This window comes from Rhinopithecus roxellana, chromosome 3, assembly GCF_007565055.1.
Source record: "Rhinopithecus roxellana isolate Shanxi Qingling chromosome 3, ASM756505v1, whole genome shotgun sequence".
In the NCBI taxonomy this organism is placed as follows: Eukaryota; Metazoa; Chordata; class Mammalia; order Primates; family Cercopithecidae; genus Rhinopithecus; species Rhinopithecus roxellana.
This window is the reverse complement of record NC_044551.1, coordinates 124,361,381-124,388,410: the sequence shown is the minus strand read 5'-3', so window position 1 is coordinate 124,388,410 and position 27,030 is coordinate 124,361,381. Positions and strand designations below refer to the sequence as shown.

Below are 27,030 nucleotides of genomic sequence, written 5' to 3'. Positions count from 1 at the left end.
CAGAGTCGTTCGCGTCTGCACCGGCTCCCGCTACTTCCCCTGTTGGTCTTCAGCTGTGCGCTGTCCCCAGAGGTGGAGACTACAGAGACAGGCAGGCTTCCTTGAGCTGCTGTGAGCTCCACCCAGTTCGAGCTTCCCAGCGGCTTTGTTTACCTACTTAAGCCTCAGCAATGGCGGGCGCCCCTCCCCCAGCCTCGCTGCTGCCTTGCGGATAGATCGCGGCAGACTGCTGTGTTAGCAGTGAGGGAGGCTTCGTGGGCGTGGGACCCTCCCGGCCAGGTGTGGGATATATTCTCCTGGAATGCCTGTATGCTTACAGCGCAGTATTGGGGTGGGAGTTACCCGATTTTCCAGGTGTTGTGTGTCTCAGTTCCCCTGGCTAGGAAAACGGATCCCCTTCCCCCTTGCGCTTCCAGGTGAGGCGATGCCTCGCCCTGCTTCAGCTCTCGCTGGTCAAGCTGCAGCAGCTGACCAGCACCGATTGTCCGGCACTCCCTAGTGAGATGACCCCAGTACCTCAGTTGAAAATGCAGAAATCACCGGTCTTCTGTGTCGCTCGCGCTGGGAGTTGGAGACTGGAGTTGTTCCTATTCGGCCATCTTGCTCCGCCCCTAAAATGTCACTTCTTTTCATCCCTGCTTCCATTAATGCTGCCTATCTTTAAAGTCCAGTTTAAATGTTGTCTCAAACGTGAAACTGTAATCTTGAAACTATGTTAATTTAAACACATATCTTTTTTGTTGAACTCTGGAAGGATTCCTCTTTATACTCTTTTGTCTTCTGCAAGGTCCTTTGCGCATAGTAGGCACTCATATATTAATGATAAGCTAGGTGAGTCAAATGTAAAGTATGGCAGCTATTTTAACATTATTGCAGACATTTCCAGACATTTCTTAAGGCACTTATATTCTTATTGACTGTATTTCAGTTAATAATGGTAGTTTAGAAACTGCTGTAGTTATATATTTATTTTCATTTTTTTCCAAATAAGCAAAATATTGAGAAAAATACCAGTGCTTTTAGCTCTGTTGCTTTCAATACTAATTTTATACTTATTTATTGGCTATTTAAAATAGAAATCTTTATATCAGTAACTTTATATCAGTATAAATCTTTATATCAGTAACTTTAATTATACCTATTTTTCCTACAATTTATATTAATCTCTTCAGAAGGGGAAAAAAAGTAATGTTACCTCCAAAAGTTTTTAATTTGTTGCTCTTGAGACACTTCCAGTGTTTCAAAAAGAGAACTGGGCTAGAAGTCAAGCATCCTGGATTGTAGTTCTTACTCTTCAGTTGTTTTTACTGTAACTTTTGGCAGTACTCAGTCTCTTTGGAACCCAATTTATTTTACTGAAGAATTGAGGGAATTGAATTCAATAAACTTGTAACTAAAAATTATGCTGCAGTAATATTTTTTAAATGTTTAAACAGCACCTATAATCTCATCCTAACATATTTGTTTTCAATTTTGCATGCTATCTTTCAAATCTGATTTTTCTAAGACCCATTTCGGTGGTGGGAGACTGATTCGAAGTTTCATACTTATGGATCAAGAATTGACAGACCTCAAATATGGTCTTTCCTGGATAGATTCTACCAACTTGAAATAAGTCCCAGACCGCAATAAAGCTAATTATTTTCATTCTAAATTATAAATAAGATTATTTGTCCTGCTCTCTCATTTGACCATCCTTATGAGGTTCTAGGGATATTATGATACTTGATATTAATAAATTATAGAGCTCTAAAAATGCCTGACTTGAAGCTAGAAAACTGGATCAGACAAAACAAGGGACAAGAGCTCATTTTAACACGATCATGATTATTCAGCCTTGGAAAAATAACTGGTTTGGTAGAGGTGACTGATGGATAATCTTTGGGGTACATTAATTTATGTTATCACCCCCCTTTCAGGGAAACCGTAGGTCAGCTCTACTGAATGAAATGGTTCATGGACCTCATTGGTGAGTTGAATTACTATCTTTTCTATTATAATAATATGAAAGAAATGTTTTATATGACATGAAAGGGAATTATGGGCTCCTGAAAGATGGAAATTTTGTTTTAATACCCTCTGCTTAGCGTGTGACCCTTAAACAGGGCTGTATAAATTGTCTTGTTTTCATCTTGCATTTTATTTTGGAAGGCTTACTTTCCTGAAACACAAACCTAATCCTTTTGTTACTCCATATAAAGCACCTTGGGAATCTCTCCCACCATTGCTTCTTTCCATGTCTACTACCTCTTCCACCAGTAAAGGCAGAGACTTACTACGTTTAATCTGTCTTTGTGCTCCTGGAACACAGCATGACAAGTGGCACATACTCATATTTTTAGTATGGCAAAAATTAATGGTTATTAATTTGTCTTTAATTCAGAATTTTTAACTTGCCTATAACTGACATTCTAAAATTAGGAAATCACATTCTATTTTGTAATGTTACTAAAAATTTTAAAAGAAGGTTACTCTTAAGGTAAGTTTATATATAAACCTATTTCAATATTTGAGATAGCCATGCTTAGGTAAGAAAATGGTAATTTAAAATACATCTTCCCCAGGAAAATTTCTTAACATGTTTTAAAATAACACATAATGGCAATTAGTTTTACTATACATGGTTTGGAAAGTAAACTTTACAAAATAAGAAGCCAGAGCTCCAATTATGAATATCTAGTGATAAATGCACTTGTTTATTTAGAGAGAATGTGCAAACCACAGATTGTGCAAAGGTTCCCATGTGACCTCCACCAACAAAGCTAAGTGGATGACTGGGAGGATTACTTAGCTAATATAGACAAAAAGGTAAAAAATAAAAGAGAAAGTGTTTTTTGTTTTTTTTTGTTTGTTAGTTTTAAGGAACTTGTTCTCACTTACTATGTAAATTTCTCATGATGGAAAATGCTTACTTGCAGTTGTCACAAAATAATACAAAACCTCCTACCAAATAAAGAAAATCCTATCAACAGAAGTGTGTGTGTGTGTGTGTGTGTGTGTGTGTGTGTGTATTTCTATTTGCATGTATTCTTACACAGCATAAGATCATTTCACCAAAAATATTATAAGTAAAATGTATAACACAGGTATTTTTAAGGACTGGCCAGTAGCCATGTATTTCTAGACTTCAGTATTTGGTAAAATAAAAGTCAAATTAATAAAATAATTTTGAAAGTACATTTAATTTGTAATAAGGATATATGATTTATAACAAAATATATAAACCATCTTAACTATTGATGTTTTAAAGTGATTTAGGTGCTATATTTAAATGTAAGAATTTGCATTTATTTTAGGAGATCTCATATAATTCATACAAAAAGAGTATATGTATATCCACTCCTTTGCATATTTGAATTACAATGATTTTTCAATTCAGATCTCTTACTTGTCTTGTTAATAGGGATCTCCTGTTTGGATAAAACTGAATTTTTTTAACACATAAAGTGAATTCTTAACATCAACCAGCATGTGCATTTTAATTTCCTTTTAATATTTAGTTGACTTTTTTATATTCCTTTTAAATCATAGGAAAGTTTTGATGAAAATTAGTCTCCTTCCTATATACACAGCCCTGGAGCTTACCACCAACATGACAAAAGGTTAAGAGTTTGCCAAAACTAGAGTCGTTAATCCTGTGCAACTGGAACATTATTTGATCACTTTATTGTCACCTTTCTCCTGAAGCTCTCTTCTAAAGATAGAGCATTTGGAGGAAGCTCTGTTTTGGGGATCTGGTGACGCTGTTGGTGCCAGAGGAGCAATTATCCCCTAAATCAGATACAAACTTGGCACTTGAAGAGAACTTAGAGGAACAATGTTATATCTTTGTATCTAGATGGGGTTTCACATATTAGCCTCTTCGAAATCTTATGACACAATTTTTAAGTGTCCAAAGAAGTAGAAAATTACCATGTAGCTACACTGTGTATTATTGATCGTAATTTTCAGATGCACTTTTTTCCCAATTTCAACATCTCTGAAACTAGGAAGTATCTAACAATCTAGCAATTATAATTGGATTGGGAGTGGCTTGCCTTTCTTAGTGGTACATAAAATATGGTGCATCTTTCAATTGGTGGTGTCTTCCATTCCATTATTTATAAATTTGGGTATACAGAAATATTTCAGGTGGAGGTATAATAAAATCAGATGGAGGTATATAATAGAGGGACAATCTGATCCCTTGAGTATTTTATGAGTTTGTCAATAGCCAATTCTTTTGTGATTCATTCAATTAAAAGGTGTCTATTATTTCTAGGTGCTGTGGTTAAAGATCCTACCCTCACAGAGCATACAGCAAGCTGGAAAGACAGACAATTAGATAGTTAATTATAATACCATGGTGCGTTATATAATGGAAGCAAAGGTGCTGGGATACACATGTCCTAAGGTAGGGTTCAGTCTGCTTCAGGGTCTCTGGAAATGGCGTTTATTCAGGGATTGAGATCAGTAGCAGTGGGAGTAACTACTTATGCAAAGTCCCCAAGGAGACTTTAGAGTAGCTGGAAGAATAAAGGAGCTGAAAGAAGCTCAATAATCTTGAAGATAGAAATATATGCAGTCATTTGCATCTCTTGATACTCTACTGTACTTGCTTTGAGGGCGAATACAATTCTCCAGTCACAGACTGCTCTGAATAGGCAATCTATTCTGACTTTAGCACTGTGGCAACAGTTTCAAAATATCTTTCATCTCAGTTTCTTAACATGAATTTGAGTACACTATTTTGTATTTCATGCAACAAAAGAGTAGTGTAGGTAAAGAATAGCATTTTAGCCCCCAACTTTTCTAAATGTATTTTAAACATGAGCTACTTTATTCTACTAAGATATGTTAAGAGATGGGGAAATTCAGCAAGTTCTAAATCTAGTGGGAAGTTTATTAGGTTGGAAGTGGAGGAACACTTTAGAGGAGCATCCATCTACTAAAGTCAGAACATCAGTGATAAGCTGTAGCCCAAGAGTTCGTGCTTCAAAATATGTGGATAAGTGTTATGACAGGAGGGAAGAGAAATAGGTAAATTAGTGTAGCATATATATTTGTCTCATGGTTGCTCTCATTGCCTATTTACTAAACAAACAAAAATCCCACGAATTCATTGCTGCCTTTACAAACATCACAATGAGTAAGACAATTTTCACCATCTTCAGCAATTCCTGACAGTACATTGTCTGCCACTGGGAGTCATTCTTTGTTTTGAATGGGTGGCTGACTTCCTCCCCATATTCAGCCATCTCACATCTCCTCACTGGATTTCATTTTGAATAGGAACTCTTGCCTGTGAAAAAAGTCACAAAAGAAGACCCTTGCTTCTAGGCCAACCAAAATGTTTCTAGGGAAGACAGACATATAACTTAATTAGAGGTAATTCTATATTTATATTCTTAATAACGAGAGATAGTAGTCTTATTTGAGTTACACTTAATGCTGTACACCTAAAAATCATGGAAATAAAAGATCGATGTATCATTAATTAGGTCTTTATCTAAGTCTTTTAGACAATTATGTTTGGATTTCACATTTAGAGGAGTGAGCAAGAGAGAATGAACTTATCTTTAGGCAGCCTATATAGCATATTATTTTAGAGCATTTAATTTGAGGTCGGAGATATGAATTGAGTAGATGTGTCATTAGTTCTTCAACTTTGGAAAGGTGAAATTAACTTCTTAGTACTGTATTTTGATTTCTTCATCTCTAAAATCTGGATAAGAGTTATAAAGTTTTACTTTTTTTCTTTTCCTTTTTTCAGGGCTAATCAACTGAAGCAGAGGGAGTGAAAAAAGAACAAAGAAATCTGTGACTGGTTGTGATCAATTAGTAAACTTATTTTTTTAGATGAAAATGAAATAATACATGCAAAGCCCTTGCACAGTGCCTTGCACATAACACATTTCAGGGTTAAGTTGTGCTAGTTATTCTGTTATTGATTGTCTTGCCCTTTGTCCTCTGGAAGGTTGGATCTTGCCATTTGGGTATGGCCAATGGGAAGGCTAAGCAAGACATCAGAGGGTGGGAGGAAAGGAGGTATATTTATTTTCCTTACTCCTTCTCTGCTAGGCTTCAGTTTTGTCACTAGCTGCATTCCTTTTTATGACCACAACTCCAATCGAATGGCCACCCTCCCATAGCTAGAGTTCATAACGGACTAACACTGCCACCTCCTCAGGCCTAGGAATGGTCATGGTTTTTCTTCTCACTGTTGCTTCAGGTTCTTTTTTCCCACCATTGCTTGCGCTAAATGTTCCACCCTCTTTTCTTGTTCCTTTAAGGCCTCTCTAAACTGTCACTTTATGAAACTGTCTTCAGTTAAATCCTTTATATGTGGCATTAGTTTATGCTGAGACTTTGATGTACATAAAACAACAATACTTTGGACATAAGGAAGGACATTCTTTTTGATGAATCATTTTAGTAAATGTTGTAAGGAGCTAATATGAGATATTCTAAATCAAATGGGAAGTTTATTGGGATGCTGGTGGTTTGTTGTTCTGATGTAAATCCAGCTTTGAAGGCTGTAGAGTTTGTTTAGATGGCAGATGGTTGTAGGAAGGAAAGGCGGAGTTCTTTTCTTGATGCATAAACAAGAGCATATCTTCAGTGGCAAACTGAATATGAGGATTATGGAGAAAGTAAAGAAAGGTGATTGGCTATAATGGACAGTTTATGCTTAAGGGTTGTGGTAGGCAGAATAATGGTCTCCCAAAGATATCCATGACCTAATGCCTGGAATCTGTGAATATGTTATCTTAGATGGTAAAAGGGACTTGGAAGATGTAATTAAATTAAAGATCTTAAGATGATGAGATTATTCTGTTAGGCACATTGTAATTACAAAGGATCCTTAGGAAGGTAGTAGGGTCAGAGTCAGAGAAGGAGATATGATGATAAAGCAGAATCACGGGAAGAGCTGAAGATTCTACCCTGCTGAGTTGAAGATGGAGAAAGGGGCCACAGGCCAAGAATGCAGGTGGTGGCCAGAGGCTGATGAAAACAGGGAAACTAACTTTCCCCTAGAACCTCCAGAAGAAATACAGCCCCAGTGATATCTTGATTCTAGCCCAGTGAGATTTCTGACCTACAGAACTGTACAATAGTAAATTTATGTTGTTTTAAGGTGGTGATCTGTGGCAAGTTGTTACAACAGCAATAAGAAACTGACATAGGAGATCGAGAGAGGGTGTTGGATTAGGGCAGTCAGTTGAGAATTTTGGATATTATCTTAAAGGCAACAAAGAACCACCAAAGATTTTTGACTAAAAACAGATATAATGAAAATGATGTATTAGGAGGGTAGACTGGAAGTTGGGTTCAGATTGAAGACAGAAAGATAAGCTCTACAGTGGTGTGCATGGATAAGTATGGTGATTAGTACCCAGGTTACAAATGGACTCTGTTAATTGATAAGAAGTTTCCAAATCTAAAGAGATTGCTAAAGAAGAGCCTACAGAATATAATGACTGATGGGGAATCAGCAAAGGAAAGCAGTCCAATTTCAGATGCCTCATGTGTTGTGAAATGGGCATAAAACACACAAGGGTTCTAAATATTTTCTTTTAAGTCTCTTCCTGGATTCACCAATGTATATTTCACCAACATATATATGAAATTGTAACTTGTTAAACTTCTCTGTTACTTCAAGTTTCACTCTTGTCTTTTTAGAAGATATGCAAACCTCATTTCATCATTTCTACTGTAGAGACTGCTTATTTGGTAGAATGAAATAGGTACAACTTGAATAGTTTTTTGCACAAAAACAACAAAATATAATCTAAAAACAATTCAGTTGGAGAAGACTGATAGGTCAAGTATGTGTAAAGAGTAGTGGCAGTAGCTGGTAAGTTAAACTACTCACTGGCTATAATGCTGTTCAGCAGCATTTTGGATTTTTGGATTTTTTTGGATTATTTTGGATTATTGGACATTTCCTGAGTAGTGGGAAATATTTGGATGAAAAGCCAGTAGCTCATTGTTAACTCTCTTTACATCACCTCCCTTCTGAAAAAAGCTTTGCTTGCTGATAATCAACTTCTAAATGATCTTCATAAAAGTTAACAATGCTTGGACATCTAAGGCAGGTCTAAACTGGCTGGCTCTACCTTGTTTTTAATGGTAAAAATGCTAAATTAACTAGTACTAATAACCATGCCAGCAGTAAAAACACTGAACAATTTAATATCAATGATATGTTAAAGCCAGCTGTTAATTATCCCATTAATAAGGTGATTTTCTTTCATACAGAGATTCTATCGATACACTTTCCCCCCACCTCCTTCCATTTTTCACCATTTCAACTTCCCACCACCCCAATCAGTAACTGGTAAAAAAGATCTGACCATGAGTTAATTATTGGGAAAATCTTAGAAAATGCTATATTTCAACCTTTTTCTAAATTGGATACAACTTTGCATTTCCACTATGTTTTTAAGTCCCCTCCTTAAAAATACACATTTATGTACAAATAACAATAGTATATTTTGCATCTTAAAAGTAGACTGCACTGTGATATTGACAGAGAAAATGTTCACCATTCCTTTCTACGTTTCAAAATATCCCTCCTCTTGGGTGCTGACATAGAAAACATCATTTTGGAACAAGTGGCAGTTTCGCCTTGCATCCCGTGCCTTTTCTTGTTCTGCATGGGAAAAAGCCTGAATAGTAGACAGCAAGAAAATTCAATAATGTCCACTCTGGAACAACCCGAGGGTAGGAATTTTGCGTATGTATCAGGCGCCCAGTAAGCATCACCCTCCCATCCCATGCCATAAAAAAGGGTGGAAGGTAGGAAATATTCAGCAAAGTCCTAAAATACAATGTGTATTGTAAAAACAACTTTAATTTTAAAAGTCAATTCTACTTTGTAAGGTTTTCAGTGTTGCCTCACTCCTACTCCTAGGGTGAAGAACTTTGGAGAGACACCAAGACTAATTCACATCAAAACCGGAACGCGAAACTCCTGCTTGCCCCGTAGCCTGATCTGAGTACCTGGAGTGCCCGAAAGTGGAAGGGCACTCTCTCCTCCTATCTGGCTCATGGCTCTGAGGACCTGCCTCCCCTCCAAGCCCCAAGCCCGCGAGCAGGAGATGCTCAGAGAAAAGCGAGTTGCTCACCAGTGAGGAGCCAGCAGCAGGCGACAGCGACCCCTGGGCGGGCGCGGGGCCGAGGGGCCATGGCCGGAGCGGCCTCAGCGCCAGGGGGCCGCGCTGGTTCGCAGGGCAGGACCTGGCAGGACCCGGCGCGGGAGCTGCGCGCTCTGGCTGGGCCACTCAGCCGGCTGCCGCGGTTCCCAGTCCTCTGCCCCAGTGGCAGCGGCGCCCAGGAGCGGGAGAGGAGTGATTTCCTGTGTTTTCGTCCAATGCCTCTAAGTGCGCTCCACGCTTTTCATATCCCAGACGGATTGCCACATCGCCCGCCCCTGCGCGCTCTTGGTCTCTGAAATCTCACTGGCAGCTTCCCAGGCTCTGTCCGAGACATGGACAAATAAAGCCAGCTTCGCGGGTCCGTGTTTAGGCTAAAGTCCACGGGCTGTAGAAGCAAACCTTAAAGGGACATCTGCCTTTCATTGAGAGGGTGAAATCCCCTAAGGTGGTAGGAAGGCGGGTAAGGGCTGGACTTCGAGAGGGTGTCGCCAGCCAAGTGGCTCCGCCTTCACACCCCTTACTTCTCCCGGTCCGGGCAGGGAAGGAGCTTTGACAGTACCTGGGCGCCCTTAACGGGAGGCAGCTTTCCGAGGTCCATTACGCAGATGGATTAGGCCGTCTGTGAAAATGAGAAGATCTGAAATCCCCCCTTCCATCTCCTGCGGACACTTGAACTTCACCGTGAAGTCGTTTTGCACGAAAGGGGGCGTCCCCACCACCCCGACAGGCTCCACTGAGGGCTTTGCTTTCGCTTATTGGGAGCGGGGGGTGGGGGAAGGCTTTGCTTAGTTTATGGTAATTCGTGGTTAAAGGGTGGTTGCAGATAAGCTTTTCTTTGAGATAACTATGATAAAGGGAGAAAAGGAGAAGCAAGACCGAGGAAAAACAGAAAGAGGGAGAGAGAGAAGGGAAGAGAGGAAGAAAAGCAGCCTCTTTGGAAATGGAATGTGTGTGGGCTATTTTGTTTAAGTGAATTAGGATGTTTGTACGCTGGTAATTGAATCTAATAAAGAACTCGGGGCACTGCTTTATTTTTTTCTTGCTTGAAACTTTTACGAGTAAAAATGCATTGAGTCCAGAAGTGCTTAGGAAGTTGCAATGCTTCCCTTTCCTGGTGAGTTGAACAACCTCGCTGAGTCAAAAGTCATATTCATGCTAGCTTCAACCAATGCTTGCTATTTTCAAAATAGCTGTGTCTTAGCGGTTTGGAGAGTTTCAAAGAACAGAAAAGATGAGTGGATTTGTGTTTAGAGGAATCTGAGGGGAACAGTTCAATTCAATTCACTTCAATTCAACAACTAATTGAACATCTCTATCTAGCAGAACTAGGGCTAGGCAGGACAAGAGTGCCACCCAAAGGAGGGTTCGTTGAGCAGAACACAACACAGCACAGAACAGGTAACACGAGGGACAGGAAGGAAGAAACCCACAGGGATCACTGGATACGCTGGATCGCAGCAACTAAAAGCTGGAGAAGACAAAAGCTGAAGAAGTTTAAGGAGGGTCAAAAATGGGGTGGGCAGACCCAAGGAAGTTGAAGGCCATCAGATCTCAGTATGTTGACCCATTAGTCAAGAAATTCCTTTTCTATTATGTATCTGAACTGATTCACTATTTAGTGAATACATTAAAAATCCTATTCTCAGATGTTTTTAGTTTTTATAATGTCATTTCTCAGTTCTTTCTTCAAATGTACACAAATGAGTCTCTAGAAAAATTGCATTGTGTTGGGTCACAGTCCAATCCCATTGGACTTTACTTAAGTTCCTTTGTTTGTGTTCAATGCTCTCATATCCTGCCAAGGAATTCATTTCCTGTGTACATCTCATTTCCCTCTCCGTAGTATCAGTTATGTCTTATACCTCTCAGTATGACTCTCTTTGCTTTGAACAGTAACCAATAGATATTGATTAATGCATAGACATTTAAAAATCATAAGTACTTTCCCAACGATACTTCTCTAAATTACTTAGTTTTCAAAAATATGTAATAGTGTGTCTATATATACACAAACATATATGTATGTATGTGTATATACATATGTACAGCATATACATACATATGCAAATACATATATGACATTTTAGCACCTTGCAATATATTTCATTAGAAAAAACAAAAAGAAATTGTAAAATATCTTACTGAAATAAAGTAGAGTTAATATATAATATGTTCAAGGTTACAATCACTGGGAAATTTACCTTTCTTCTGGGGGCTAATACATAATTCAATTTTGATATTTTTATTTCCTTTAGGACTTACAAATTATTGGTGATAACCGTCACTAACAGTGATATTGTTACAATTAATTTTCACATGTTACAGATTTTATGTGTACATATTTAGATATTTATGAGTCTTTTTTATGTCTAGTCAATACAAATGTGGAGACTGAGAGATAACTATTGTTGGATAATTAGTTTTAGAATCAATGCTTATTTTCTGAACTTCAGTAAACCCAAATACAAATAAATATCAAGCCAGTTATTTTCTTAACCAATTTTAGTCTGACTGACAGAAAGACATGTCATTGAGTAAAGATTTAGAGAAACAAAAACTTGCCCAGAGGCACAAACTAGTTATTGATATGAGATACTTGATGACAAATGTTTCAGCTCTAGACTTTATACTACATACTTTTCTATTTTAAGTGAGACTTGATCAGCTCTCTTTTAGGATTTAGAAGCATGAGTAGGAGCATGAACCTTATTGTGAACTACATACACTTCTTATGAGAATCTAATGCCTGACGATCTGTCACTGTCTCCCATCATCCCCAGATGAAACTGTCTAGTTGCAGGAAAACAGGCTCAGGGCTCCCACTGATTCTACATTATGGTGAGTTGCATAAGTACTTCATTATATCTTATAATGTAAGTATAATAGGAATAAAGTGCACAATGAATGTAATGTGTTTGAATCGTCTTGAAACCATTCCCCTCACCCCTGGTCTGTGGAAAAAATGCCTTCCATGAAACCGGTATCTGTGCCAAAAAGGTTGGGGATGGCTGCGCTGAAAGATTAGAGACTGAACAGATTAAGAATTTGGAAAGTGGGTGTCTATGAAATGAGGCAAGAGTAATTGAGATTATTAACTAATAATCTCAAAAAGAAAAACATATACTTAAAGCCAGGGTATTCTTCTTGGAGTTAATCTAATATACTAAGTAAAGTAACTAGAGTGAGTAAGGTTCTGGAGTTACACTGCTTGACCTCAAGTCCTGGAACCACAATATAGTAGCTGTGTGATTTGGGAAATGTCATCAAGTTTATCTAGGCCTCAGTTTTCTCAAATGTAAAGTGGGAATGAAAATACTGTACTACCTCTGGTCTGAGGATTGCTGTGGGGATTAAATGAACTGAGCCTCTAAGCATTTAGCACAATGCCTGGATTAAAGTAAGTGCTCGGTTAGTATGAATCATTCTTCTCCGTAAATAGAAGAATTGGTATTAGACAGACCGTGGAAACAGGGCAGGCTCTGTGTGTGGTAGACCCTGTAGGAAGTGGTGAAATTTGACGGCCATCACAAGAGGAAACTTTAATGTCTGCCTAAAAATATCTCCATCAATACCTATTATTGTTTCTGGAATCCTTACTTTAAAAATATTTACCTTGGATTAGGGAATTATCTTGAAGATACTTCTGTAAAATGGGCATGCATGAAGACATCAAAACCCTTATAACATTCACATGAATTTGCTTTTCAAATTGGCTGGCCGTCAGAGGTTTTTTTTTTTTTTTTTTACAAGAGAAGAACATTCCACTAAGGTTGGGAATAGAAGAGGGTCTAGAACTCCGTGACTAATGTATGCCAGGGTTCTCTAGCAGTAAGATTATGGGTTCTCAAAGCCACAGGATAAATAAGGTACTCCCACCTGGGTAGTGGGGGTGGTGCTGATTTTACTCAAAAGTAAATAATTTAAAAATTGTTGTTTGCTAAAATAACAGACTTTTATAAGAAACATTTTTAAATTATGTTTTCTTTTTAAAAGTCAAGTATGAGATTTTAAATGCATTTTAAGGTAGCATCAAAGTGTAGTTTTACTCCAACCCCATCCCCTCCCCTCTCAGGTGTTGGGGTAGGTGGAAGTATATAGAACTGTTTCCGTTTTTACAAAGATTTTATGAAGATTTGAATTTTTAAGTTTTACTGTGTAAGCACTTAGGGGAATATACAGTGGGGCTAACTCACAAAGCTAACTCATATGGACAAGCTTAGTCTAGTTAAATAATTTTTAATTTCTGGCATATATTGGGCTCCAGGGCTGTGTTCTGCAGAGGCAAAAATGGATAGAACAGTCATTATTCCACTGCAAACCTGCTGTTCATTAATTTCTTTCACTTGTAACTAGAAGCAGAAAATAAGTAGTTTTGTCCTCAATTGTAACATTGGCATATTTCATTTTAAGCCTATTAAATTAAGCAGTCTAGTGAAATTATCCTAATAGTTGTTGTTGATATACCTTGAGAACTTATAACTGCTTCCTCTCTGACCAAAATAAAGTCACAGTGTTATGGAACTTAAACTTCACCATGAGCCAACCATTTGTTTTTTGTTATTACGTAATATTCCTGTGTGTTTTTTCACTTAAAATATAAAATAGGTGTTTCTCCCTCCCTATTTCCTGAACAAGCCTGTGCCAGAAACCTTGTCCAAAGACATTTGGGCAACTGGTATTTAAGAAAAAAAAACAAAAACTTGACTTCAGAATCCTGGTGAGGAACAGTTCTCAGCACTATAGGAAACTTCCTTGGATTTACTGGCAGACTTCAACATGAGTGACACACCAGGGCTGCAGCAGGGAAGGGTGGACCAGGGTGGTGCCCTGGCAGGAATGTTCAATTCGTGGCATTCTATGACTCAGAATAACAACCACTGATGAGCAGTAACATTTTAGCTGCGTTGCTGGGCCCCTTAATTTGAAATACGACTTAATTATATTTTAAGCTGTTATGCAATTCTAGGATCGCTTGGACAAGTTGATTTAATTATTTTCTTTTAACTAATTTGTAAAAAGTTAAATAAAGTAAGTGGGCTCTAAAATCCCAGAATTACAAGAAAAAATGATTAATTCGTATTTCAAACCAGGAAGACTGGCGTTTCTTGTGGTAGGACTGGGTCACTAAACACATGTGTGGGGAAGTACCCTTTGTCTTTAATACAAAATAAATGCATCAAGGGAAGGAAGTCTGTTATTTGGCTCTGAAATAATAACACTTACATAGCTTATTTTACAATAATGTGCCCATTTTTTATCTTCTCTCCTAGATCATGATCTATACAATGATAGACAATTGTTAATGTTTGTTCTCTGCAGCATCTGTGCTCATGTAATGCACTGAAACACTTACAAAGTTACTTCTATTCAGGAGGAAGTCTCTTAGATACTGGGGAATCAGAGATGTTGAAGTACTAGGACCTAACCTCAAGAATATTCACAGGCTACGTAGAGACAACATACATAGAATGATCCAATTGCATCTGATCCCTGTAATAGAGAATAAATAAAGTCAAGGCTTTCAAATAGATTATAGCACTGACATTTAACCTTGCAGGGAGTGGGCAGGGGATATTTTAGGTGGAGAAAAAGGTAATGGACATTCTATGCAGAGGTAACATGAAAATAGATGAAGAGACTGGAATAGAAGTTAAGAAAAGTGAGTGAAGCTGAGACCAGATTGGAAAGGATCTTAGAAAGATACCAGGGAATTTGGGCTTCTTATAAGCATAGAATATTTTCACAGTTCTTATTGACATACACAAACAAGTTTTTTATTCTGTTCTTTTTTTCTCTTATTTGGTTTCTGAAGTGGCTTGATTTTTATCACATTTTTGTAGTAGAGGGGATGAAATATATCATATGCAAGAAGTACACTGTGAAACTTTTATACAATGAAATTTAATGTAATGCCTTCTGTAAAGAAATTTATTATTATTTATTATAAATAAATAAAATTGTATGCATTACCAGAATAAAGCTGTAAAAGTGGACATTTGTCTCTCATGAGAGAGCATAAGCTAGAAAAATAATCCTTGGTAATTCTTTTAAAATTGGAAGAAGATAAAAATGAAGCAACTTGTAATGGTACCCAAAAAAGCTTTAAACACTTTTGTTGAACAACATGTAATAGATATTTAAACATTAGTAAATGTATGCTACCAATATTGGCCATTTTAAGTTTTTTAGGGGGAGGCAAAGTAAATTACTGGGATGGAGGGGCTGTTAAATCATTATCATCCAAGTCTTTGTTTTGTGGGCTGGGGACTGCTTTTAAAGCCCTGCATGGTTAGAGGAGACCTTGGGGCTCTTCATGAAAAATAGCCATGACTAGTTGATTGCTCGCCAGAAAAGAAAAGTGCAGGCAGCCAAGAGGATAGGGGCAGATTGTGAGTTAAAAACCACTGAAGACACCAGGGTAAAGCAAGAATGAAGAATCAAGTGCGAGTCTCAGATGAAGCACTCTAGAGAAATGTTTGGACCAGAAGGTTTGGCAAGTTCAAAATTAAGGCTGTAAATATTAGAATCTGCTCAGGTTTTTGTTTTTGTTTTGTTTTTTTCCTCCAATATGGGCCCAGATATGCCACAGAGCAAAAAGGGCAAGAGTTTTAAGAATCTACTGTGAAATTAGGGCTAAATATATCTCAACTATAAAAAGTAATAGGGTAGGTAATTGTAACATTAGCAAGGCTAATAGTAAAATGAGAATAATGTTAATTAAACAATTACATGATTATACAGAAGGGAAATATCTCAAGGTCATAAAAAGAAGAGGTATAACAAAGGAAACTTTTTAAGACTACATTTTTCTCTCAAGCTCCCAATATTAAGAGATAATTTAGTGTCCCCCCTCCTCTTTTTTCTTTTTTTTTTTTTTCTGGAATTGATTAAAAACAAAATTAACTCCTGCTGAGAAGAAAAGAAAAATGGAGGATTACATGGCCAAAGAGTTCGTTTTCTTTTCTCCAGGAGCTACAGAATGTTACTGAACACTTTGGGATGAAAAAGAGTCTCATAAAGGATATGAAAATGAAGAGAAATTGGTGGATCCTGTAATGGGGGATCTGGACCTAGAGTGACTGCAGAGAAGGGTGGAAAGAGCATCCAAACATGGCCCAATCCATACTTAAAGCAGCAGCATCATTTGGTAGCACCTAGTAGCTGTTCCGGTGCCCATTCAGTGCCTTGTTGCTACTCATGGGCCTATCAGTTGCTATTTGAAAAAGCAAAGTATATCATTTATTTTAAGACCAAGTAACCACCATCAGCCATGGCCAGCTGTTGTGTTGACTTGGCTGTTGCCTGAGTCAATCCACATCTGACCATCCCTGAAGATAACATAACTCTCAACAGTGTACAGCACTTAAAACACCTTAAGAGTGGGCGCTATACACCTGGAAAAGTGGTGGTGATGAAGAGAGGAAAGTAACTACTCCCTCCCAACCTACTTATGTTTGAAGGAGACTGACTGGAACCAGACTCAGTCTTCATTTGACTTGGGACGGAATGAAAGCATCTGTCATACATTTATAAAAAATACATTGGATTTAATTAGTCTAGGAATGATTATTAGTGCTTAGCAAAATTGGGCATTAAAGGATTTAGAAAAAAGTCCTGAAAAGTTACAAACAATGTGTATCTGGCATTTGACTACATCATAACTGCATATTTATATTAATGTTTTAGAAGATCATATAATTTATTTTTACTATGACCCATACCTCTCATAGAAAAATAAACCCAGGTCCAGGTGTGGTGTCTCACCCTGTAATCTAAGCACTTTGGGAGGTTGGGACTGGAGGATTGCTTGAACCAGGAATTTGATACCAGCCTAGGTGACATAGAGAGATCTCTACAAAAAAAAATTTTTTTAAAAGCTAGCCAGATGTGGTGGCATACACCTGTAGTCTTAGCTACTCAGGAGGCTGAGACCAGAGGTTGCTTGAACCCGGGGGTTGGAAGTTACAGTAAGCTATGATTGCACCAATGCCCTCTAGCCTGGGTGAGAGGGTGAGTCCCCATCGCTAAAAAACAAAAAAGAAAAAGTGAAACAAAAAAATAGTGTAAAATGTTTAAATATAAATTCAGTCTAGCCAGAGTAGCAATATTTAGATTTTCCTTATTATAGCCACAATACTTAGTTTTGAGATTGTTTTGTAGTTTATATCACCAGGAGTTAGGGGAAATGAATTAGAATTTTCTACTTTGTGTTAATCACAGTCAAGTCTTAGGAATGAAAATGATACTTTAATTTCATTAAAATATTTAATGAAAAACTTATCTTGTATGGATTGTATTAATAGGCATATTTGTGCAATATTAAAACAAACAAGAGGCTAGAAATATTTCTGGAATTGTGGAGGAAGAACCTCTAAACATTTTTTCCTTGATAAAAGCAATGAGAATATTGGCAAAAATGGTCAAAATCAACTTTTTCAGAACTCTGTAATTAACCAAAGACTTGCAGAAATTAACAAAGAAATCCAGAAAAACAGCGGTATCTTGAAAAACAGAAAAAAACTCTGTGACATTTTAATTTGTTGTATTTCCATTTTCCCTCACTTCCTAGCTCTGTGGTAGCTCTGAAGGGGAATGGCCTTAGAACCATGAAAATCAGCAGTCTAGTAGTCACTGGAGGTGATAGAGAATCGTAGTCTATGTAACAGCCATTGGAGTTGACAAAGCAGTCACTTTTGGAGCTACTGTAAAACCCTATCCTGAGAAAATTATTGCTATTTGACCTGTATGGCAGGCAATTTCTTGAAAAGCTCCATTCTCAAGATTTGTCTTTATTTGGACTGTCTTAGGGCTATCTCTATAAAAGCAGCTATATTTCAAGTAAAAAAAAAAAAAAAAAATCTGTGGCAATTATTTAATCCCACAGCAATCTGAGGCAGCAATACCAGTCAAGGTATTGGTGATCCAGTAATCTGAAAGATGTCCATAGGGAACTTTAGAAAGGTTCTACATGTTCCAGAAATCTCGAAGGACATGTACATGTGTGGGTCCATGCATATGGCCTGGAAAGACCTGAGATCCCAATCTCTCACCTCTGACTGACCTTAAGGCTTTGTGCCATCAGGAAGCGATAGCTAAGGTAGAGTTGTGAAATGCCCACTGGTGCATTGAAGATGTACTTGCAACACAGAGAGAGACAGCCCTTCAGCAAAGGCTAGGAGATTTATTGTTTCTTGAAGATACTAAAGAACATCTCTTTTTAATTATTAATTAACCATTAAGCTAATGAAGGAGAGACTTCAGTAGCCACAGAAAGACTTTATAGAATTAGTCCAAGAAAGTCACTAAATAAACACAAATCATCATTATCATTATCATCATCATCAGCAGCAGCAGCAGCAACGACAACAACAGCAGACAACAATAAAAATAAACTCTAGGGTGAATAATCTGATTTAGAGTTTCCATATGATAATATTTACAATTTCCAGTTCAACCAAAAAAATACTACAAAGAAATAGGAAAGTATAACCTAAACACAGTGGGGGGAAAAAAGCAGCAATGGAAACCATTTATTAGGAATCCCAAATGTTGGATTTGTTAGAAAAAACTTTGTCAGCTGTTGCAAACATGTTTAAAATAACTAAAAAAGTCTAATTAAATGTAGGAGAATCATGTCTCATCAAATATAAAATATCAATAAAGATATAGATGTTGTAAAAACTAGGAATTATGAAGTAGAAAAAGCACAGTAACTGAAATAATAAGTTCACTACATAAGCTCAACAACAGATTTGAACTGGCAGAAGAAAGAATCAATTAACTTGAAGATAGGTCAATTGAGATTATTCAGTCTGAAGAACAGAACACCAAAAAAATAAAAAAGAAAGAAAGAAAAGAAAAAAACAGAAAAAATAAACAGAGCCTCAGAGATGTGTGGAATACCATCAAGTATACCAACATATGCATGATGAGAGTTCCAGAAAAAGAGATTTTCAGAAGAAGAGGAGAATAAGAGTGGAAAAAGAGTATCTGAAGAAATAACGGCTGAAAGCTTTCCAAATCTGGTGAAAAATAATAATTACTTTCTGAAAGCTTAATGAGTTCCAACTAGGATAGAGCCAAAGAGATTCACACCTTGATTCAATAGTCAAACTGCCAAAAGCCAAAGAAAAAGGGAAGATTATGAAAGCAACAAAAGTATTCATCCTATGCAAGGAGTTTTCAGCTGACTTCTCCTCAGATATCATGAAGGTCAGAACAGAGTAGGATGTTATAATCAAATTGCTAAAAGTAAAAAGACTATTAACCATATCTACGAACACTATCTTTCAAAAGAGAAATTGAGACATTCTCTGATACAGAAATACTTAGAGAAATCATTGCTAGCAGAATTGTTCTTCAAGAAATGCTAAAGTCGTCGTTCATTTGAAGTGAAAGGACACTAGACAATAATTCAAATTCACATGAAGGAATGAAAAACTCTAGTAAAGGTAACTACATGTGTTACTGTGAAAGGCAGTAAAAATATTTTTTTGTTTATAACTTTTCTCGTATCACACTTAAAAGATAACTACATGGAGTAATAATCATAAAACTGTGTTGATGGGCTTATAATTAATAAGATATAATTTGAATGACAATAGCCTCACAAAAGAGGGGGAAGGAATGAAGTGTCTTGGAGCAAAGATTTGGATGCTATTAAAATTAATCCCAACTGGACTATTTTAGGTTAATATGTTAACTATAATCCCCAGGGCAACTAAGGAGAAAATAAAAACTGGGTAAAAGAAATAAGGGAATTACTATGGTACACTAAGAAATATAAATTTAACAAAATCAAAACAATAATAGAAGAATAGAGGAGTTTTCCTTAGACTATACACAAATATTAACTCAAAATGGATCACAAACCTAAATATAAGAGCTAAATCTATAAAACCACTTAATAGAAGCAGAGTATTAAATCCTCATGATCTTGGGTTAAGCAGTGGTTTCTTAGACACAACACCAACAGCACAACCTACATGATTGCAGAAAATATTTTCTAATCATAAATCTGAGAAGCGTCTAGTACCTAGAATATATAAAGAACTCTTATACCTCAACAATTAAAAATACTCCAACAGATAACCCAATTTAAAAATAAATAAATGCTATATATACACCTTTCTACAAAGAAGGGAGGAAACTGACCAACAAGCACATGAAAAGATACTCAACATCATTAATTACTGGGAAATTCAAATCAAAATCACAATGAGATACCACTTCACATCTACTATGGTGGCTATGAGACAGTAACAAGTGTTGACAAGGATGTTAAGAAATTAATACTCTCCTAGATTGCTGGTGAAATTGTAAACAGTGCAACTAGTTTAGAAAACAGTCAGTTCCTCAAAGGATTAAACATCAAGTTATCTTGTGACCCAGAAATTTCACTTTTAGGTTTATACCTAAGAGAATTGAAAACCTATATCCACACAAAAACTTCTACACCAATGTCAAAGTAGCATTATTTATAGTATTGAAGCAGTGGAAACAATCTAAAGGTTTATCAGCTAATGAATGGACAAGTAAAATGTGGCATACCCATATAACAGAATACTGTTCAGCTATAAAATGGAGTAAGTACTAATATATGGGTGAACCTTGACAACATTAGGCTAAGTGAAAAAAGCCAGACACAAGGGGCTACATTCTGTGTGATTCCACTTATGAAGTGCCCAGAATAGGCTAATCTATAAAGAAAAAAAGTAGATTTGTGGCTTTCAGGAGCTAGAGGGAAGGTGAAATTAGTAATGACTGTTAATATGTAAGAGGTTTCTTTTTTTAGGGTGAGGAAAACGTTCTAAAATTAAATAGCTGTGATAGGGGCACAACTCTGAATATACTAAAAAACACTGAATTATATAATTTAAAAGGGTTAATTTTATATTATATAATAAATATTTTATTAAAAATACACCCTGCAAATAAACTGTAGGTGACTGTAGGTGGTGGGTGAGGATCAAGAGGCCTAGTCTACATGAGTAGTAGTAAAATTAATGAAGTAGTAAAATTATTCCTTTTTAAACTTTTGGTAAAACTGATTAGCTCATGTGTCTACACTGGCATATCAGAAATAATCAGTGATTCACAATCACTGCCTATCATGCTTTTCAGTAGTGTGTAGAAATTTTACAGTAGAAGAGAATGATTGTAAATTTTAGTCTAAAATATTCTACAGTAATTTGGCTGCTATGCATGTAAATGTAGACAAATTAAAAGATCTTCTTTTTCAATTTTCAACTTGGTACATATAAAAATTCTAGAGAACAACAGGAAGTACTATACCAACAATGAATACAAAACAGAAAAAAACTAACTACTAGAGTTCTTTAAGATAAATAGCCTTTGATTATTTAAATGATAATAGTTCATTTACTATTTGGTTGAGGCACTGGTTCAATAATACCTACTAATTAGAACAAAGTACTACAGAATATAAAACTTTCCCAGAATATCTCCATTGATCACAAAAATTTTAAGGCACTTGCCTAAAGTAGACAAGAAACCAGAAAGTATAGAGTGTATTCAATGGGAACGAGTTCTAGATATGAATGAGAACGTGGCAAAGTGGGCCACATAGAGAAGCACCTTCTCCATTTGCTTTCAGCTCTGTGGTTGAATCAATGATGATAATAAGTATCCTAATGAATGAGGTGCCCCCAAACTGAAAACAGAAAGAAATACTGGAAGTAAAATCCCAAGAAGTAGGCAACTCCTAGTGGTCTGTAATTGTGTTAGTCCCTTTTTACACTGCTATAAAGATACTACCTGAGACTGGGTAATTTACAAATAAAAGGGCTTTAATTGACCCAAGGTTCTGCATGGCTGGAAGGGGCTCAGGAAACTTGCAGTCATGGGAGAAGGTGAAGGACAAGCAAGCACCTTTTTCACAACATGGCAGGCGAGAGAGAGAGTGAAGGGCAAACTGCCACTTTTAAAATCATCAGCTCTCATAAGAACTTCCTTACTATCACAAGAATACCATGGGGGAAACTGCCCCCATCATCCAATCACCTTCCACCAGTTCCTTCCCTCAACATATGGGGATTACAATTTGAGATGAGATTTGGGTGGAGACACAGAGCCAAACCATATTAATAATTAACTCTAGTTTCTTATATTAAGAATTATTCCAACCCTTATTTATTAAGCAATTAAATGGAATTCAGAGTTGACAAAATGAAGTGGAGAGACTTGAAGTGACATCATATTCCAGGAGAGGTCTGAAGATTTTCTTATAAGTGCAAAAATATACTTGGCTGTTCTTTATTGGATTATGTCTCCTACTTCATCTTTCCAGACCATCCCAGAAGATCTATAAGATTCCATCTGGGAAATCACCAGGAGATCTTGGAAGGAGAAGAAGGAAGATTGTTGGTTGGAATAAAAACAAGGTTGAATGCATTCCAGAAAGCAGGGTTCTCAAACTTGTGGACAACAATCTGCAGAAGGCAGCTTTAAAAAAACAACTAGAAGCAACATGCAGAAAAGTAAGATATGATGTGAGGGAACTCCTCAAGAAAAAAGACAACTGATACACAGCAGAAAAATCTTGAACCAGCTCTCCTGGTAAGATAGGGGGGTCGCTCTGTAGAGAACATTCCTTCAGGATCTGTGAGGAAGACCAGAAGGAACAAGCAGAAGACTCCTGGAAACAAATATGGTGGCAGTACCAGTGAAGCACTTCAGCCCCCTCAGTAGAAAAGAGCCCTGGGAGATCTCACTGTTGAAAGAGAGGAAGTATTTAAGAAGAGAATGAAAGTTAAAGTGAAGATTCCTGAAGAATTAAAATCATGGCTTATTGAGGACTAGGACTTCCTTACCAGGCAGAAGCAGCCATTTCAACTTACTGCTAAGAAAAAGGTAGGTACAATTCTGGAAGACAATGCAAACTGCAAGAAATCTCAGGGAACCATGGATAATAGGGAAAATGTGGTTAATAACATGGCAGGATTTAAACAATATTTCACTGTGATGTTGGGCACTCAGCTGCTCTACAAATTTAAGAGGTCTAAGTATGCTGAAATCCTCTTGGCTCACCCTGATGCACCCATGTCCCAGGTTTACGGAGTACCACACCTACTGAGATTATTGTAAGAATTAGAGAAATGTTGGCCTATACAACCCCTGATGAGAAGAGCCTTGCATTATTGTTGGGCTATTTGCATGATTTCCTAAAATATCTGGTAAATAATTCTGTATCTCTGTTTACTGCCAGTAATTACAAAGTGGCTTTTGCTTAGTACCACTGCAAAGCCCTGTGCAGGTCTACAGACCACTCATTCTTACCTGTCTGGTATCTGGAAACATTTTTTGTTCTTAGCCTTTTTCTTGTAAGATTGATGTTCTTTAAAATTATTAATGTATAACAGGGCTAATTGTTAATGTATAACAGGGCACAGTTTGTTTTCTGTGCTGTTTTAAACAGAAAATAAAATAAGTGTAAGCTCCTTTTGTCATTTGAAAGTTGCTACACAGTGTATACAGTAATTAGAACAAAGAAGAAACATTCAGTAGAACATTTTATTGCCTAGTCGACAACAATGCTTGAATGCTGGTGGTTCTATTTCTTTGATATTACACAATTTTCTAATATGTGTTAATGCTATGTGACAAAATGCCCTGATTCCAAGTGCCAAAGGTTCAACTTAATGTATATACCCCAAAACCCATGCATTTTTGCTTTTTTTTTTAAATGGTTGTTGAAGTAAAACAGCCCATCCTCTGCAAGTCCACCTATGTTGTTCCTTAGGCACTCTATCTTTGCTCAAATTATTGAAAGATGGTGGTTTGTTTCATAGCTTTTGTATTTGAGACTAATGAACATTCTAACATGATAAAGGCAATTATTATTGTGTAGCCATGGTTTTCTGAAAAAAGATATTTTAGAAATTATATTTAATATCTTAAATAAAATTTGTTTCTACATTTCAAAGCTAAAAAAAACCCCAATCAAGTCAGCAAATTAAAAGTCAGTTTGGTTGTGTCCTAACATTTAAAATACACACATGACTGTTAGTGTATACACACACACACACACATACCCCTCAGTACATAATCCCCACAACATGGCAATGGTCTATGCAGAAACACAAGATGAGGTTATTTTAAAATGCTCACCTATTTAGTATGAATCTTTGCAATATTTCACTCTTTTTCTTCCTTTAGTGATTTTATACTACAGGTTCATAGGCTTCTAAGTAATATTATCTTTCACTGTTGTTTGAAAAGATTTAATCTCTTTCCAAATTTAAGAAGTTACTAAGTTCTTAAGAAGTTATGAAGTTCATAAAGTCACAGAAAAAATAATTATTATATGCATGGAATTTTATAATTAATTTAGAATTTATTCCATTTATAGTTATATTTGAATTCAATATTCCCATTAGGAAGGCTAGGTAGATAGCCTAGTTTTAAGAAATTCAGAGCAACATAATAAATACAATTGCTATGACTGAAACCCAAATCTGGAAATTTTTTGTATGTATATATTTTAAAATCTGTGTACACACAATCTAGGAACATTTTAAAGATCATTTTTTAGATAATTTACACTATGCTGATATTTTAATTCTTGTCTGTTTGTAGTAAATATACACAAAATATCAAAATAAATCTCTAGGACACATCTGTTTCCTGTTCATTGTGCACATCATGTTATAAGCTTTTGGAATGAAAATTGACATTTGAAAACCTCAAGAAATGACAATAGCAGCAGCGATGATGTTTTTCAGCTCTCACTGCTAATGTGGGAACTGATCATTTATTTCAAAAGCTTTTATAAAATAAAGCAAACCTTGAATACATTCAGCTAGGAAATAAACCTTGAAATTATATGGCTACCAGTAACAGTAGAGTTTCAATAAATAACACAATGATTTTCTTAAAAATGCTAAACATTTCTTATATTATTTCCCAGGTTGTTTTTGTCAATTTTAAGATGATGTCAAAAGTTTATACCCATGTGTGTGCAACATATATACATATATTATTCTTTCTTTTAGGTAACGCAGAGGTTAAAGGACCAGAATGCATTCCTAAATAGGTGTACATTTTAAAATAATCTTACGAGCAGGTTGCCAACTTTTGATTTGGAATAAAGTTTGTTGAAGTTTGCCTTTAGATCTTAACTAGCTAAATTAAGAGAGCTTAAATTAAGAAATTAGGAAATCTAAATTAATTTAGACTTTTTTTAACACTTTAAAAGATCTAATTTAAGGACCTGAAATTTAGAATTCCTTAAATAAGGAAACATGCCTAACATTACCTTATTTGAAATGGAATCTTTAATATTTAAACACATATCAGACATCGAGGACTAAAAAATTATACTAAGGCAAAGAAGAAATTATCTCTATTTCCTTTCCTCTCTCTGCCTTCCCTTTCTCATTTCCTTCAAGGGAAAGTTTCTGCAGCCTTTGACTCTTTTTTTGTAGAAATCAAAGTTCCTAGGAATGAGGTCTCTCTGGTCACACAGATAAACATATGCATATATATACACACACATATATTTATACATATATACATATATATACACACACATATATATGCATGCATGCATATATGTATTTACCTCCCACTCTGTCAGCCATGTCCCAGAAGGTATTAAAAGTTACAACAGCAGGAGTTTGGGTAACATGAAATAAAGGAGATGTTTACTGAGGTGTAGACAGATCAGAGGAAACCAGCAAACCATCTTGAGTCACCAACTCTTTGCACCCCCAGACTTCAAGGTGCAAAGGAAGGAGTTAGCATTACCAGTGAGAACTGACTCTTGAAAGGGAGTGGATATCCAACAGAAGCTGTCCTTGTGAAAGGGGGCAGTCAGTGGTTTGAGATGGGGGAGGATAAAGTTGTGTGCAGGGTTAGAGGGAGCTAGGCAGGGCATAAGAAATGTTTGACATCTTTCTTTATCTGACCTCCAGTATCCTGCCAGTGGCTCCCACTGGCCTAAGCTTCCAGGGGGCAAGGGGATCCTATCCACAGGGATCAGTCCTCCTGCATCACAGAGCTGGGTGGAAAAGGGTCCAGAATGGATCTAGGGGGGCAGTGGCAGCAAATGGAAAACAACCAACCCCCATCCCCAGTGCTTCATTTTCTCAGTTTGGCTGCCTACTGACCAGGCAAACTAACCTCTCCCAGCTCTGACTGCGTGCTTACATAAGTGACCATTTCTTTATCTGGGGCTACAACATGAAAGCAGGCAAAGTCACCCTCTGTCCTGGCTTTCAAGCCCTAGACCCCATATTATGGATTCTGGTGCTTGGGGGTGTTTTCCAATAGGTCTCTCTAAAGTTAGGCTCCCCGTTTCCCAGAGTTAATTGACCAGGATGAGTCAAAGTCAGGACAGTAACTATCTTGAAGGAGAGATCCTGGGGGTTCTTATACAGAACTATGTATTGATTCACTTTCATGGAGACCAGTTAGTCTCCCAGAATGACCCTTAACTCAGGTGGGCCACAGTCCTCTCTAGTAACTTCGATTAGATAAGGACTTTGGTTATCATATTGGTTCATACCTCGCAGCTGGGAGAAACTCCCCAGAGGTACTAAGGTACTCTGTGCTCAAAATATCAGTGTATGTATTCCAGTTAGACAAGAATTCACCAGGCTAGAAAGGTCTTTGTCCAAAACTCCAAAATGTTGTGTTTCTATAAAATGAAAAATTTTTTATATCAAACTCAATATTTGATCTTGGTTAACACTAGAGGTTCAGAGCATATACACTCTTCAATGTATATATATGAAATAAACTTTTCTGTATTACTTTTGTGTATTGCTCTGTTTCTCATTTTAAGAAAGAAACTGTTTTGCTTCAAGATGCTGGAATAGTCCTTAAAAATGTGATCTGTTTGGTGTCATGTAAACATGGGCTAACATGA

The 27,030-nt window shown here is 36.7% G+C and overlaps 1 protein-coding gene, 1 long non-coding RNA gene and 1 pseudogene across 4 annotated transcripts in view; 2 read left to right on the top strand and 1 right to left on the bottom strand.

Moving 5' to 3' along the window:
• ITGA1 (integrin subunit alpha 1) overlaps positions 1-27,030 on the bottom strand; it is a 328,522-nt gene that overhangs the window by 177,485 nt on the left and 124,007 nt on the right. The window contains exon 1 of one of the 3 annotated variants that reach the window (XM_010386058.2): positions 9,111-9,849. The exons of 1 other annotated variant lie outside the window; for it this stretch is intronic. In XM_010386058.2, the coding sequence (XP_010384360.1) occupies positions 9,111-9,171 (61 nt within the window). In that variant the 5' untranslated portion in view covers positions 9,172-9,849. Of the gene's footprint in view, positions 1-9,110; positions 9,850-27,030 lie in introns of those variants that run through there. One more of the 3 variants, XM_030927042.1, reaches the window with a different exon arrangement.
• On the top strand, positions 1,921-6,495 carry LOC115896437. The gene is made up of 3 exons (XR_004056314.1): positions 1,921-1,969; positions 4,262-4,393; positions 5,753-6,495. It is a non-coding gene; the product is annotated as an uncharacterized LOC115896437 (long non-coding RNA).
• On the top strand, positions 22,549-23,518 carry LOC104680211 (annotated as a pseudogene).